The sequence below is a fragment of the Mesocricetus auratus genome, unplaced genomic scaffold, assembly GCF_017639785.1.
Source record: "Mesocricetus auratus isolate SY011 unplaced genomic scaffold, BCM_Maur_2.0 Super-Scaffold_6731, whole genome shotgun sequence".
NCBI lineage: Eukaryota > Metazoa > Chordata > Mammalia > Rodentia > Cricetidae > Mesocricetus > Mesocricetus auratus.
The window spans coordinates 12,299,027-12,312,836 of NW_024429185.1; the positions used below are offsets into that span (position 1 = coordinate 12,299,027).

Consider the following 13,810-nt stretch of genomic DNA (forward strand, 5'->3'; position numbering starts at 1 on the left):
TTCCCAGATTGTGTCATTGTCAGCTTCCCTGGCCCACAAACTCCCATACAGAACTTTTCTACTTTTATGATTAACTGTGAGTCAAATCTATTAAATCCTCTTTCATAAATATATACTCTAATGTTTCTACATGCTTTGCTGGATAATTTTGCCTAATGCACTAGTGCACATTTTTCTTGTCTAACAATTACAGAGATAAATTATACTCACCTAGGGAGATATGCTCCCCACCAATCCTTCCCTACCTGTGGTAGGTAGGAGAGCTGGCCCTGCTCCTTATGGTGCTACAGCAACAGCACTTAGAAGAGAAGTCCCTACAATATGCCTGGACAACAGAGTAGAGCTGGCCCTGATAGTGTAGGTGCCAGTGAGCTGGTCCCTGGGAGCAGGAGAGCAGGAGAGCAGGAGAGCAGGAGAGCAGGAGAGCAGGAGAGCAGGAGAGCAGGAGAGCAGGAGAACAGGAGAACAGGAAAACAGGCCCTGTCTCTTGCTGGAGTGGGTGAGCTGGCCAAGAAAGTGCTGGAGAGTTCACCTGGTGGTGAAAATGAGGGAGAGCTGGCCAGCTGACCAATCCAGTCATGGCCCAGAACCAGAGCTATGATTTGGCCCACCACAACATCCACCCCACCTCTAACTGTTGGAGCATGTGAAGGGGCCAGTCCTGCAGATCCAAAGCTGCAGGATCACCATGACATAGGACAACGGGATATTGAAGAGTCCCAGTGAGGGCTCAGTATTGATAGTGTAGCAGAAATCAGAGGCCTCTAACCAGATCACTGATTCCTCACAATGAACACTTGCAAGTAAGATGTATCAACTAAAGGATTTATTATGTGACATAATGTGTCACACTACAGCATCCATGATGAGATTTCTTTCTTTGAAATTTTATTTTATTTTGGGAGGTAGGTTACAAGGGCAGAGGGGGAATATGAAGGGTGGGATGCAAATGGACTTTGGGTGCCCATCCCACAATGAGGGATGCTCTCTCAGCCTGAACTCTTGGGGGAGGGCCTAGACCCTGCCCCAGATGAAATGACAAGACTCTGGAGATCCTCCATTGAGGGCCTCACTCTCCCCAGGGATCAGAGTGGGGATTGGACGGGGGACTGAGGGACCTGGTGGGAGGTAGGGAAGGAGAGGAGGGAGAGGGAGATGGGACTGACATGTGAAGCAAGCTAGTTTCTAATTTAAATTTAAAAAGGAAGAAAAAATATGAAGGGGTGGGGAGATGAATGGGATCAGGGCGTATGATGTGAAATCTATAAATAAATTAAAAAAAAATTTACACTCTCCTAATCTTTACATTCCTACCACTCCCAATTTTCTTAAAAATAAAAATAGCCTTGTCAAATTAGTCAATCATTACAACAAGAAATATATGACACAACTACCCAAACATAATAAAAATACAGAATTCTCATATAATCCCCTTTTTAAGGCAGTTTTATACATATACACAATAGGTACTAAAAACATGCGAAATTCTGCATTAACAGAATGTATCTTGGAAAAACGTAACTCCTAAAATCCCTGCTCCTGATCGCTGGCAATGCTAAACAGTTGTCATATACCTTTGTCACATGAACTGTGTCATCTGAAACAGTAAGCCAGGACACATTTCTCCTCCTTGAAGTGGATTCTTGTCAGGTATTGTCACAACAGAGAGAAAACGAAACAGAAAACTAGCTCCTGGAGTGAGACGGCTGTACTGTAACCGGGCCATGAGGTTTGGAGGCTTTCATAACTTGTTTGTGGGAAGAATGGTGTAGCTGTGGACTAAAGAAGCCCCAGAAAGCTGTGAGTAGCGAGGACTGAAATGTTCTGGGAGGAGAATGAAAGAGCAGAAAGCTGAGAGGCACTCGGAGAGTAAAAGCAGGCTCATGAATTTCAGAGGGTGAATAGGATTTCATTTGTGAATGGGCCTAGAAGCCAGTCATAGTATGTTTAGCAAAAATCTGGCTGTGATCTGCCTATGTCCTGAAAATTTGATTAAATGGATTACTTTGTTGGCAAAAGAAAATTCAAGACAATGTGACATGCAGTTAGTCTATGGCAAGCTTCCTGTTTACTTCTCAAGGTTTACTGTAATATAAAACACAAAGATGTGAAAATATCTTTTGTTGAGGAAAGGAGGTTTATTGATTAAAGTAATACAGCAGGGCCTATCATAGCTAAAAAATATTAAAAAGAAACCCCTGAGCTGTATATTAAAACAACAGGAGAGAAGTCTTTAGAGCAAGACTCCACTAAACAAAAGTAGCAGGGTTAGTAATGTGAACTAATTTCAAAACTTTTATTTGAAAAGATAGTCCCTGAACAAGGAAATCTTCCAGATATTTCTAATTAATGTTTTCTCTGTTACAGCCATATAGGCACTCTGAGGGTGCTGCAGCTACAGGCAATGAGGCCAGACCACATCTCCGACTGGCAGCCGAACTTGTCATTGCATAATTGATTCCAGGTTTACCGGCGTGCAAAATGATGCAAAGTTGGATACATTCATAGAGCCTGGCATAAAGGTCCCAGAAAGTCAGTGAGGTCAGGCAACATGCAAAAGGGTTAGGTACACTGCAAAAGGCTCTTGAGTGGACTATAAAGTCCAAGTGACAAAAGAGACCAGATGATATGCAAGATGTGATCAAGTTGAAATGTTTGTCATGCTGAACTTGAGGTATTGAATGGACTCAATCCAAGAGTGAAGCCCTACACTCTGCACAGAAGTACAGAGGTGGGCTACCCAGCCCATTAAAGCTCAGATGATACCATCACAAGCTGTAGGGACAGAACACAGTTGTGTTTCAGCTCTAGTTGTATCTTTTCCTTGCTATCACTTTATCCCACTTAGCATTAATTGTCACCTTGATACAGCCTAAAATTACATGAAAAAAATAAGTTTAAATTGAAGAACTGTCTTTATCAGACTGCTCCAAGGGCATGATTATTAACTGACAGAGGAGGGTCCAGTCAATTGTGGGTGGTATCATTCTAGGCAGGAGGTCATGGGTTGTCTAAGAAAGCTAGCTAACTTAGAGGTCATGTTTCCTGCTTCAAATTCCTGCATGAGTTTGTAGCAACTGAATGTCCCCAGTGATGGATTGGCAAGTGCAATTCAGATAAGCCCCTTTTCCCCCTCCACTAAGCTGCTTTTGGTCAGAGTGTTCCACACAACAACAGAAAGGAAAATCAAATACCCTTCCTATCTGTTGGAATGTAGATGTTTATTTTGTGCATTGCACACTGGAAGTATGTAATTTGCTTTGAGTCTTAGATAAGACTTGTGAAAAGCATCAGAACTGTAAGACCATGAAGACTTTTGCAGTCTTACTGAATTTTATACTATGAGGTACACAGAAGTGATGGGGGATGTCCTTCTGCATGTGGTCAATATATGTTTCTCTTATTGGTTGATGAATAAAGATGTTTTGGCCAGTAGACAGGGCAGAGTATAGGCGGGGCTACCAAACTAGGAGAATTCTGGGAAGAGGAACACAGAGAGTGAGTTGCTAGCAAGACAACTACCAGGAAGTAGCTACCAGGAAGGTAGGATTCCCAGGCATTCTCTGGTAAGCCAAGACCAAGCGGAGACACATAGATTGGTGGAAATGGGTTAATAATTAAGAGAGCTAGCCAATAAGAAGCCTTAGCCATTGGTCAAACAGTTTATAATTAATATAAGCTTCTGTGTGTTTATTTGGGACTAAACAGCTGTGGGACCAGGAGGGACAGAAACTTCCGTCTACACGGAAGCCTATGTGAGTCTGGGCCCCTTTGTGCTGGGGGAGAATGTTACGGTTTGAATGTAAAGTCCCACAGCTCACGTGTTTGAACACTTGGCACTCTTAGAGTTGCTGCTTTGGATGGTTGTGGAACTGACAGAGGGTGAGAACTACTTGAAGAAGCATGTTATTTGGAAGCAGGGCTTGGTGGTTACAGGCTAGTTCCTTCCTTCCCAAGTTCTCTCCTCTTCCTGACTGCTGATGCCATAAGGAGGTGCCACATGCTCTCCCCTGCCATTATGACAGATCTTCTCAAATTATGAGGTGGGGTGGGGGGATAATCTTCTCTCATATGTACACACACCAGGATAAGTTGAAGATATACTAAATATATATTCTGTTAAAATGAGGAAGCAATAATAAAATGAAATAAACTAATATCCACAGCGTCTAGAGAGGTGAGCAAGAGGGAGGGAAGTGGGAGAGAGAAAGAAGGAGAAAAGGAGGGAAGAGGGAGGGACGGAAGGAGGAAGGCAGGCAGGCACAGAAACTGATTTGTCAGGAATACAGGTAGAAGTACCTTTAGATTTGTATTCAAGTACCTAGACCAGACAAGGGAGAAACATTTTTTAAAATCTTACAACATGGAAGATAAAACTCACTGTCTTTTGCATGTCAAGTAAGTATTTAATTATCCCTCCAGCCCCAAATATACCAATTACTGATAGCAAACAACCCAGATCCACTTCCTACACATTCTCAGATTAAAATGCTGTGATTTTACATTTGCTTCTGGGTGGTACTGGAGACAAAGAGAAAGGGTGCCCTTTTATGGCAGTGCATGTTAGCATTAAGCATTCAAAATCAAGGATTTAGGTTGGTACTGCAAAGACCAAAGGAATTCAGTAGTATGGAAAGGGAATGGCATTGGCTTCCAAAGTGAACCCTCCAGAAGGAAAAGCATGTCAGAAAGACTGTGGTGGCAGAGGGTGTGAGTATGCTCCACAGCGAGTACGAATGGCTACGGTAAGAGGGTTCCACTCATCTGTTCTCCCTGGACAGTGTTCACAGGAAAGGTAACAGCTATAGTGCACATGCTGTTCTAACAATGAGCACCTGAGGACTGCCAATACCATGGAATAGCTAACACATTTTAAGTTGAAGGAACCAAGGCAGCACAGCCAGTATTTACCAGTATGCACCAAGAATAAGATGACACCAGGGACATCAGGAAAATGAGAATACAGCAGAGGAGCTTAAAGAGAACCTAAAGTAGAATCTAGAAACATATAAGCAAAGTTTTGAAGTACAAACATATTGAGTAGATGAGGTGAGAGCTAGGTATATCAGTGAGCTGGAAAAATCAAGGGGGAAAGGACAGAAGAAACAAAACATTAAAAGAAAGAACTTTAAACACAAAGCTTATAATCTCAGTGGAGAGCAGTTTTCCTGAAAAGGTAAAGTAGAGAAACAGTAATCAGGGAGATAATCAGTGAGAATATCCCCAGAACTGAAGATAAGCATATATACTGAGAGCTACATAAATCCGTGAGAACCCGTGTCAAGTCAAAGGAAAAATTAAACAAGACAAACAATTGAAAAATAATCATGTGAAATATCAAGGGTAGAAAAGTAGGCCTAAAAGTTATCAGAGAAACAGCTGCTTAAAAGCGTCCTATCTCATTAGCAACAGCGAAAGGAAGATGACAGAGCAGAATCTTCACAGTACAACGGGAAATGAACAAGTGAGCACGGAAACAAACCCTTCACATGTATACTTCTTCATGCGTACAAAGTTTTTTGTTTTTGTTTGTTTTTTGAAAGGCAGAGAAAGACAGACAGTGAGAGAACCTAAAATTGGGTAGATGGGGAGGAAAAAAATCATGATAAAATATATTGTATGAAAATCAATTAATTAAAAATAAAGAAAAGGAAGGCTTACAGGCTAGGGAGCATCACAGAAGAGGCAGTGGAAAGAATGGGAAAGTGCTGTGAAATCTGTCTTTAGAACAGCAGTTCTCAACCTGTGTGTCATAATACTTTGGGGTCAAATGACCCTTTCACAGGGATTGTCTAAGACCATTGGGAAACACAGATATTCACAACAGTAGCAAAACTATAGTTAGGAAGTAGCAATGAAAATAATTTTATGGTTGGGGTCACCACAGCATGAGGAACTGAGTTAAAGGGTCGCAGCATTGGGAAGGTTGAGAACCACTGCTCTAGATGACATGGCTATGGAATTCACGAACTCACAGCAGCTGTGGTTACCTATACAAGACCTTTGTAAAATCAACTCAGCCACAGATGAAGTACTTATCCACAGGCCCTACCCCATAATGAGGAACTATTGGTAGTACAGGGTTGAGCTTCGTATTGGCATAAAAACAGACAGGTGGATTAATGAAATAAAAACAAAGATCCTGATATAAATCTACACCCCTATGGACACCTAAGTTTTGGCAAAGGAGCCAAAATTATACAATAGAAAAACTAAAGCATCTTCAATAAACGGTACTAGCATAACCGGATGTTGGCATGCAAATAGATCCGTATCTATCGCCATGCACAAAACTCAAGTCCAAGTGGATCAAAGGCCTCAACATAAAGCCAGTTACACTGAACCTGACAGAAGAGAAAGGTCACAAATACAGATTGATTTCAGATATTAAGAAAGTAATTGGAGAATGTGTGTTAAAAACATAGATGGCCAATTAAACCTGTAACTATTTTCTATAATATACTCTCAAAGGGAAAAAACCTTATATTGAATACCTTAAGAAACTTACAAAGTTACCAGTTATAAGCCTATAATCCACCTGTAATAAGTCTAACAGAAACACCTTGACGCCCATGCTACATGAAAGCAGGCTCCACAGGGAGATGAACTGACAGAAGCAATCCTCAGTTGCTTTGTGAACAAAAGATCAAAAGACATTTGGGGCACACCACAACTAAGAGCTATTGAGAATTTTAACTATTTAGATGATTATCCCAGAACTTAATACATTTTTTAGGTAAGTGACTTAATTTTCTAATTGGCTTAACTGGCTGTTTTAAAATAATTTTATTTCTAATACACTTTTCAAGAAATACAGTTTTACATATCTACATTCAAACATTTATTTCCCCTTTTTTCCTCTAAAATTCTTTGCTACTTAAAAGTACTGAAAACAAAAAGTATATTAGGAAGAAAATTTAGCAATTTAAGAACTTATTTCTCTAATATGAATATCTAGATTGTCATACCTATTTCAACCCTTTAGAAAGAAAATGTAAAATAATGATGTAATTTCACCTTTGGCATAAAAGATACCAATAAAAGACATCAGAAAACAGGTTAATAAACAAGATATATGAAAACATAATCTGTACATTACTTTTGAACACCTTCAATAACTTTTATTATATACAGACCGCTACATCATAATTCTTTTACATCATTCCAGATCTTAACTTGTAAGATTGACAGGTTCAAAATCTCAAGAAAAAAATATCATACCACATGTCCTTCGGCTCGGGCTTTATTCTGCATAGCTTCTCGCTTACGCTGTAGGAATTCTTCTACTTGCTTAGCTCTCTCTACAGCTAGCTGTCCTTTTTGCCTATTGTGGACAAATCACAGTCAGCTATCTTGAGCATTAAATTCCAAATTAAAATATTTATCATTTGCTTTTTCCCCCTTGTAGAACATGAAAGCAGAAACAAAATAAACACTTTCTCTGTAAAGAAGAAATTAGTGTGTGTGTGTATATTGGTCTCTATTGTCTCAATCACATTACTTACTATTTTTAAATAAGTACAATCTTAACACTACCTCAAAATCTCGACAAGATTCATTTTGTATTCATATGGTATGCTTTGTGTTCCATAAAATAGAAAAGTAACACTAGTTATTGGCTTTAATTTTTCCCTGTAACATTTTGGCATCTTTTGCTGACACTTATGAAAGGATGTAAACATGCTGTGTATAGACATCAAATTAAAGTGGTAAACGTTTACTGAACATTTACTCCATGTTGTGTTGGTTATCATGACAAACATATGGGTAGAAACAAACACGCAGAAATATCCCAGATCTAGTAATCAGGAAAACTCACAGCACAACATCAAGTGGGGTTAAATCTGGAGAAGAGCAAGAAGGACGAGCAAGTTATTGTCTGGGTTCTACTTGCACTGTGGCTAGTATGGCATATAAACTTCCTGTAGCTTTTTTGTGGGGGCAATAACTAAGTTATGTTCTGGGGGGAAAAGTCATGAAATAATGCCTTTTCTGTTACTATTTCCCAGTAACATTTTAAAAAGTCTAATTCTCATTCTACAAATAATCATTTCTTCAACTTTTTTAAAGCAACAACTGAAACACAAACATATTTTAATTAAGAAATTTATCTGTAAAAATATAAAATCTGGGACTGGAGAGATGACTCAGAGGCTGCTTTTATAGAGACCTAAGTTCCACTCCTCGCACGGGTGCGAGATGGCTCAAAACCACCAATCATTCCAGCTCCAGGGGATTTAACACCTCTGCCTTCCACAGGCATCTGCACTTATCCACAGACACATTAAAAAGTAAGTCTCTGAAAAGAAGAGTCTAAAATTTACTGCACTATTTCCCCATGAATGATAGCAGTCTGCGGTCCTTTACTTTACATATTATTTAAAAGAAATTCTTTAGAACTTCCATCACAGGACTTTTCTAGGATTAGGTAATATCTATAACTGCTTTAAGAGCCAATTACTATGATGTTCAGTTATTCCAGATGGTTACTGTAGATCCACATGACATTTCTGAAATCCAAGCTATGCTAGCTTGAGTAGGTTTGTAATAACAAGAGATTAGTTCATGCCTCTGAAGTGCACATATGCTATCCGCTCGCAGACATATTAGAATATACTATAAAACTGAGATCAGTTAAGGGCATCTGGTCTGAATTCAGCATGCTTCTGCATACATCCAGGTAAGCCAGCATCCTGTTCTGCTACTTCCCTGTTTATGTAAGCTGGAGTTCAAAGAGGGTAGACAAAGTATCAAGTATCATGCTGGGACATGTCATCTGAAATGGATGACTACATGGTGAGGATCTTTTTGAGGGTCCTGGAAGTATACACCACCACCTGCAATTAGATACAGCCCCCAACCTCTCTGCTTTGCAACATGATGGCACTGACTTCAACCTTCATAGAAGCAAAACGTGTTTAATTTGCCAGTCCAAGACATGGTCTATGTAGTGTTTGCCAGTATGACACGCCAACTAGCAAACACTATTAGAATTATTGCACAAAAATACCACGATCACATGTATAGTGGTCTTGATCTATAGGTTTTCACACTGCTTATGTATACATGACACTATCTGCTCAATGTATTTAAAAGTGCAGCTACATTCAACAGCTATTTCCTTAGTTGTTTAATTACGCTGGTTTTATATGACTGGCTGCTTTCAAAGACACTTAAAATCTTTGATGATTGTTTACACATGATTTCTCCTTTCTTATGATTTATTAAACAAAGAATTATTAACTGTCAACTATCTGTCATAATATATCAACCTGTGAAGACGTAAAGATGACTGTACTGGTTGCTTTTTACATCAGTGTGACACAAGCTAGAATCATCACAGAGGAGCGAGTCTCAAATGAGCAAATGCCTCCATAAGATCAGGTTGCAAGCCATTTTCTTAATTAGTGATAGATGGGGGAGGGTCAAGCCCATTGTTGGGTGGTACCTTCCCTGGGTTGGTGGTCCTTCGTTCTTTAACAAAGCAGGCTAAGCAAGTCATGGGAACAAGCAAGTAAACAGCACCCCTCTAAGGCCTCTGCATATGTCTGCCTCCAGGTTCCTGCCCTGGCTGCTTTTGATGATCAACTGTGATGTGGAAGTGTAAGATGAATGAATCCTTTCCTCCCCATGTTGCTTTGGTCATGGCGTTCATCATAACCATAGTCACCCTAACTATACAATGACTAAAACAGATTTCCAGGATACAGTGTTTAACTGATAAAAATCAACCATTTTGAGTAGTTTTATGACTTATATTACAAATCTAGAAACTACACTTATTTTCTACACGCATTTACCTTTTCCAACTTCATATATGCCCTGAATAATCTATAACACATATTCTTATGTATTGGTGCTCAGATTCTCGTTTTTTGCTATTCTTAAAGTAGTAAAACTGCTAAACTGTGGGCACAAATTAATACAGAAGGCTCAAGGGGGTGAGGAGAAAATAATTTACTTATTATTCATTCTTTCCATTAAACTCTATTAAGAATTCAGGTGGAGTGGTCAGGTGCGGTGGCACATGCCTTTAAACCCAGCACTCAAGAAGCAGAGGCAGGCTGATCTCTGAGAGTTCAAGGACAACTTGATCTACACAGTGAGTTACAAGACCATCAAGGCTATGTAAAGACATTGCATAGTTGTTTGAATGAAAATAGCCCCCACTGGTTCATAGAGAATGACACTACTTTAAAGGATTAGGACATGAGGTCTTGTTGGAGGAAGTGTGTCACTGGGGTGGGCTCTGGGGTTCAGAAGTTCAAGCCAGGCCCAGTGGCTCCTCTCTTCCTGCTGCCTCTGGATCCAGATGTAGAATTCTTAGCTCCTTCTCCAGCACTATGTCTGCCTGCATAGTGCCATGCTTCCCATCATGATGGTATGGACTGAACTCTGAAATTGTAAGCCAGCCCCAATTAAATGCTTTCCTTTATAAGAGTTGGCTTGGCCATGGTGCCTCTTCACAGCAACAGAACAGTGACTAAGACACCCTGTCTCAAAACAAAGCAAGTGAAAAAAAAAAAAGAAAAACTAAACAACAGCAAAAAGAAAAAAAGAATTCAGATGCAAAGATACTGAACATCATCACTTAGTATTAGGAAAACATCACCCTATATTAACAACAGAAGAACTACATGCATACAACTCAGAGATAAATACTAGGAGGCTTTGAGACTAGGACAACAACATACAAAGATGTTAAAATAGACTAAGAATTGTGGTAGAACAGGAATAAGGACATCAGCAGCTATGGTGTTGACAGGGAAGAACAATTGTGTTCTTTCATTGGGAACAGTTACTCAAGAAAAGTGTCTATGGCCAAATTATCCTCAATTAGGTTTCACATTTAATTTTTATTTTCTATTTTACAGAACTATACCAAGGCCATAATAATGACTAGGTTCTATGTGCTCAAAGTGGACAAAGGCAAAGTTATTCTAGGCAAGAGAAGGTACAGATGAACAAAGGTAAGAAAAGCTCATCTTATCACCTTGCCTCTTCTGCAGGAATATCTTTAATGGGAAAAAGTAGGTAACATGCAAGAACAGATGATAATGTAAGCAGAAGCATGAAATTCTGATAAAAATATACAAACAAAATGTCTAAATCCAAATGGACTACAGTGGAAATGCAGAATCCCTCTGAGCAGCTCATTAGCAGACTGGACAAGACTGCAAAAAGAAACCCTAATCTTGAGGGTATGGTAGAAGACATTTCCAAAACTGAAAGAAAAAGAAAAGACCAAAACAAAGAGAACATATAAGAACTGTGGGACAATTACAAAAGGCGCAACATGCATGCTGTGGAGACATTAGAGAGACAGAAACATCATTTAAACAATAATGACCCTGAATTCCTTGGATTCGTGTCAAACACTAAACCAAAGATCCAGAGAACTGAGAACAAGCAGCAGAAAATGCAAAATACACAAACAGAAAAACCCTACCACAGCCAAGCTTTGGGAAATCAAACATAAAGTCTTGAAAGAAGAAAACGCATATGTATATTAAGAGCAGATAAAAATTACATTTAACTTCTCCCCAGAAAGGACACAAAGAATAAAGTGAGGGAATTATTTAACTGCTGAAAAAAACAAACAAAAATCTTAACCTCTGTACTCTGTAATATTTATTCTAACAAAAAGTGAGAGAAAAACTTTCTCTGACAAAACCTAGAGAAATCTGTTGTCATTATACCTGCTTTAAAGACAAGTTAAACGAAGCTCTTCTGAGAAGTAAAATAAAGCAGCAGCGGCGTATCAAGAAAGGAAGAAGTGAAGATAAAGTTATCTCACTTTCATCTAGCTGACATTAGCTTGTTTACAGGAACAGCAGGGAAGCATTTGTTTATGCATATCCATGCACACCTAGATGTGACATAAATGACAGTAATAACATAATGAATAGTAGGGAGAAATTAGAAGCATTTTGAGGTTATGAGGTATAAACATAATATAAAAGAGGACTCTGGTTTGTTTTACATGTGTATCGCAAAATCTAAGGCATCATCAAAGAAAAAGTTTACAAAGAAGCATGTAATTGATATATTAAGAACAGGATCACATAAAGTGCTCAATTTAAACCACAAAAAAAAGAACTATGAAACTAAAAAATGAAGTACAAAAAAAACATGGCATGAAAGAAAAAAACATAACAAATATGGCACACACTAACCAGAATATATCAACAATCCCTTTAGAGACTGTCAAGAGTGGAGGTGTCAAAAAGAAAACCCCATTAATTATAGACTATAAAAAAACCCACCTTAAGTTTGAAGACACATGTAGAGAAAAAAAAAAAAACAGAAAGTCATGTTTATTCGGAAATCTATAGTACCACAAATAAATATTATTCAAAGTCTAAAATCAACCATCATTTTTAATGTAGGAAAATAGAGTGAGAAAAGTCATTAAATACAAAGAACGTAGAAGGAAAATAATAATTACAGTTGTAATTGGGTGTGATGGCACATGCCTGCCATCTCAGGAGTCAGGACATAAGAGGCAAAAGGATCCAAGTTCTAGGGACAGTCTCATGGGACCCTGACACTAAGAAACAAACAAGGCAAGTCAATGAAACTGTAAGTAAGTCAATAGATTACAAACAAAACAACAAACAATCCAGTAATTCCAAAGCTGGTTATTTGAAAAGATGAAATAATTCAGTAAGTCACCAACAAGGTGAAGAATAAAAGAGATGAGATATAAATTACTAATGTCTAATATAAAAGATATCATTGGTATAGTTACAGAGACACTAGAATAGTAAATAAGTATCACTCATAAATATAAGCACAAAAATCCTCAATAAAAAAAGAGAATTAAACCCAACAATGTATATAAAAGATGAAATAGAATTCATCTCAGGCACATAAGGCTGGTTCAGATTATAAAATCTAGCATATAAAATCTATTACATCAACCAACTACATAAGGTAATATGAGCATATTAGTACTTTAAACATATCTATAAAATTGAGCATTCATTTAGGAAAACAGTGGAAGAAAACCTGTTAAAAGAACTCTATAATTTCATTAACCAAAAGTTAGTGTAATGTATTAAGTTTGTTGTTTGTTGGAGACAGGCTCTCCCTGGAACTTGCTATGTAAGCCAGGCTGGCACCAAACTCAAGAGATTTACCTCCAAAATGCTAGAATTAAAGTTGTGTGTCACCATGTCCAGCCAGTTAGCATAATACTTAGTGATGAGAAGCATGGATCAGAATATTTGTTTCTTGTCACTGTTTTGTCAACATATTGGGGTACTATCTAATGTCAGAAGGAAAAAACATGTAAATATTGAGAAAGAAGAAATAAAACTGATTTTGTTCACAGATGACATGACTGTCTAAGGACAAAAAGAATTTCTGAATTTAGTAAGAGATCACAGCAAGAGTACATCAGCCAACTGCCTATATGCATCAACATGAATAAGTGAAAGTTGATATAAAATCCATTACTATTTATATTAGTGACCCCTAAAATGAAATAGTAGACACAGATTTAACAACACACAAAGAGCTATATGAAGAAAGCATTAACAGTCTGCTGAAAGATAACAAAGAACGAGGAAGATTTCAGACATAATAGGAAGATTTCATACTGTCAACATGTCAATTCTTCCCATACTTATCGGTGTATTCACAATTTGAGTCAAAATCTCAGCAAGTTAACTGTTAGCTTTGTTGTTACGAACAAACTGATCTAAAATTTATAATGGAGAAGAAATAACCCAGGATAAGCTACTAAGTACTGAAAGAAGAAAATCTGGAGTAATGAACCAAACAAATTTTAAGATTTACTCTACAG

At 38.2% G+C, this 13,810-nt stretch overlaps 1 protein-coding gene across 7 annotated transcripts in view; it reads right to left on the minus strand.

The window, feature by feature from the left end:
* Nucleotides 1-13,810, minus strand: part of Nek1 (NIMA related kinase 1) — a 122,631-nt gene that overhangs the window by 67,760 nt on the left and 41,061 nt on the right. For 6 of the 7 annotated variants that reach the window (XM_040742251.1, XM_040742250.1, XM_040742249.1 and 3 more), the window contains one exon: nucleotides 7,222-7,324. The exons of the other annotated variant lie outside the window; for it this stretch is intronic. In XM_040742251.1, coding sequence (XP_040598185.1) covers nucleotides 7,222-7,324 — 103 coding nt within the window. The remainder of the gene's footprint in view (nucleotides 1-7,221; nucleotides 7,325-13,810) is intronic. 7 annotated transcript variants of the gene reach the window in all.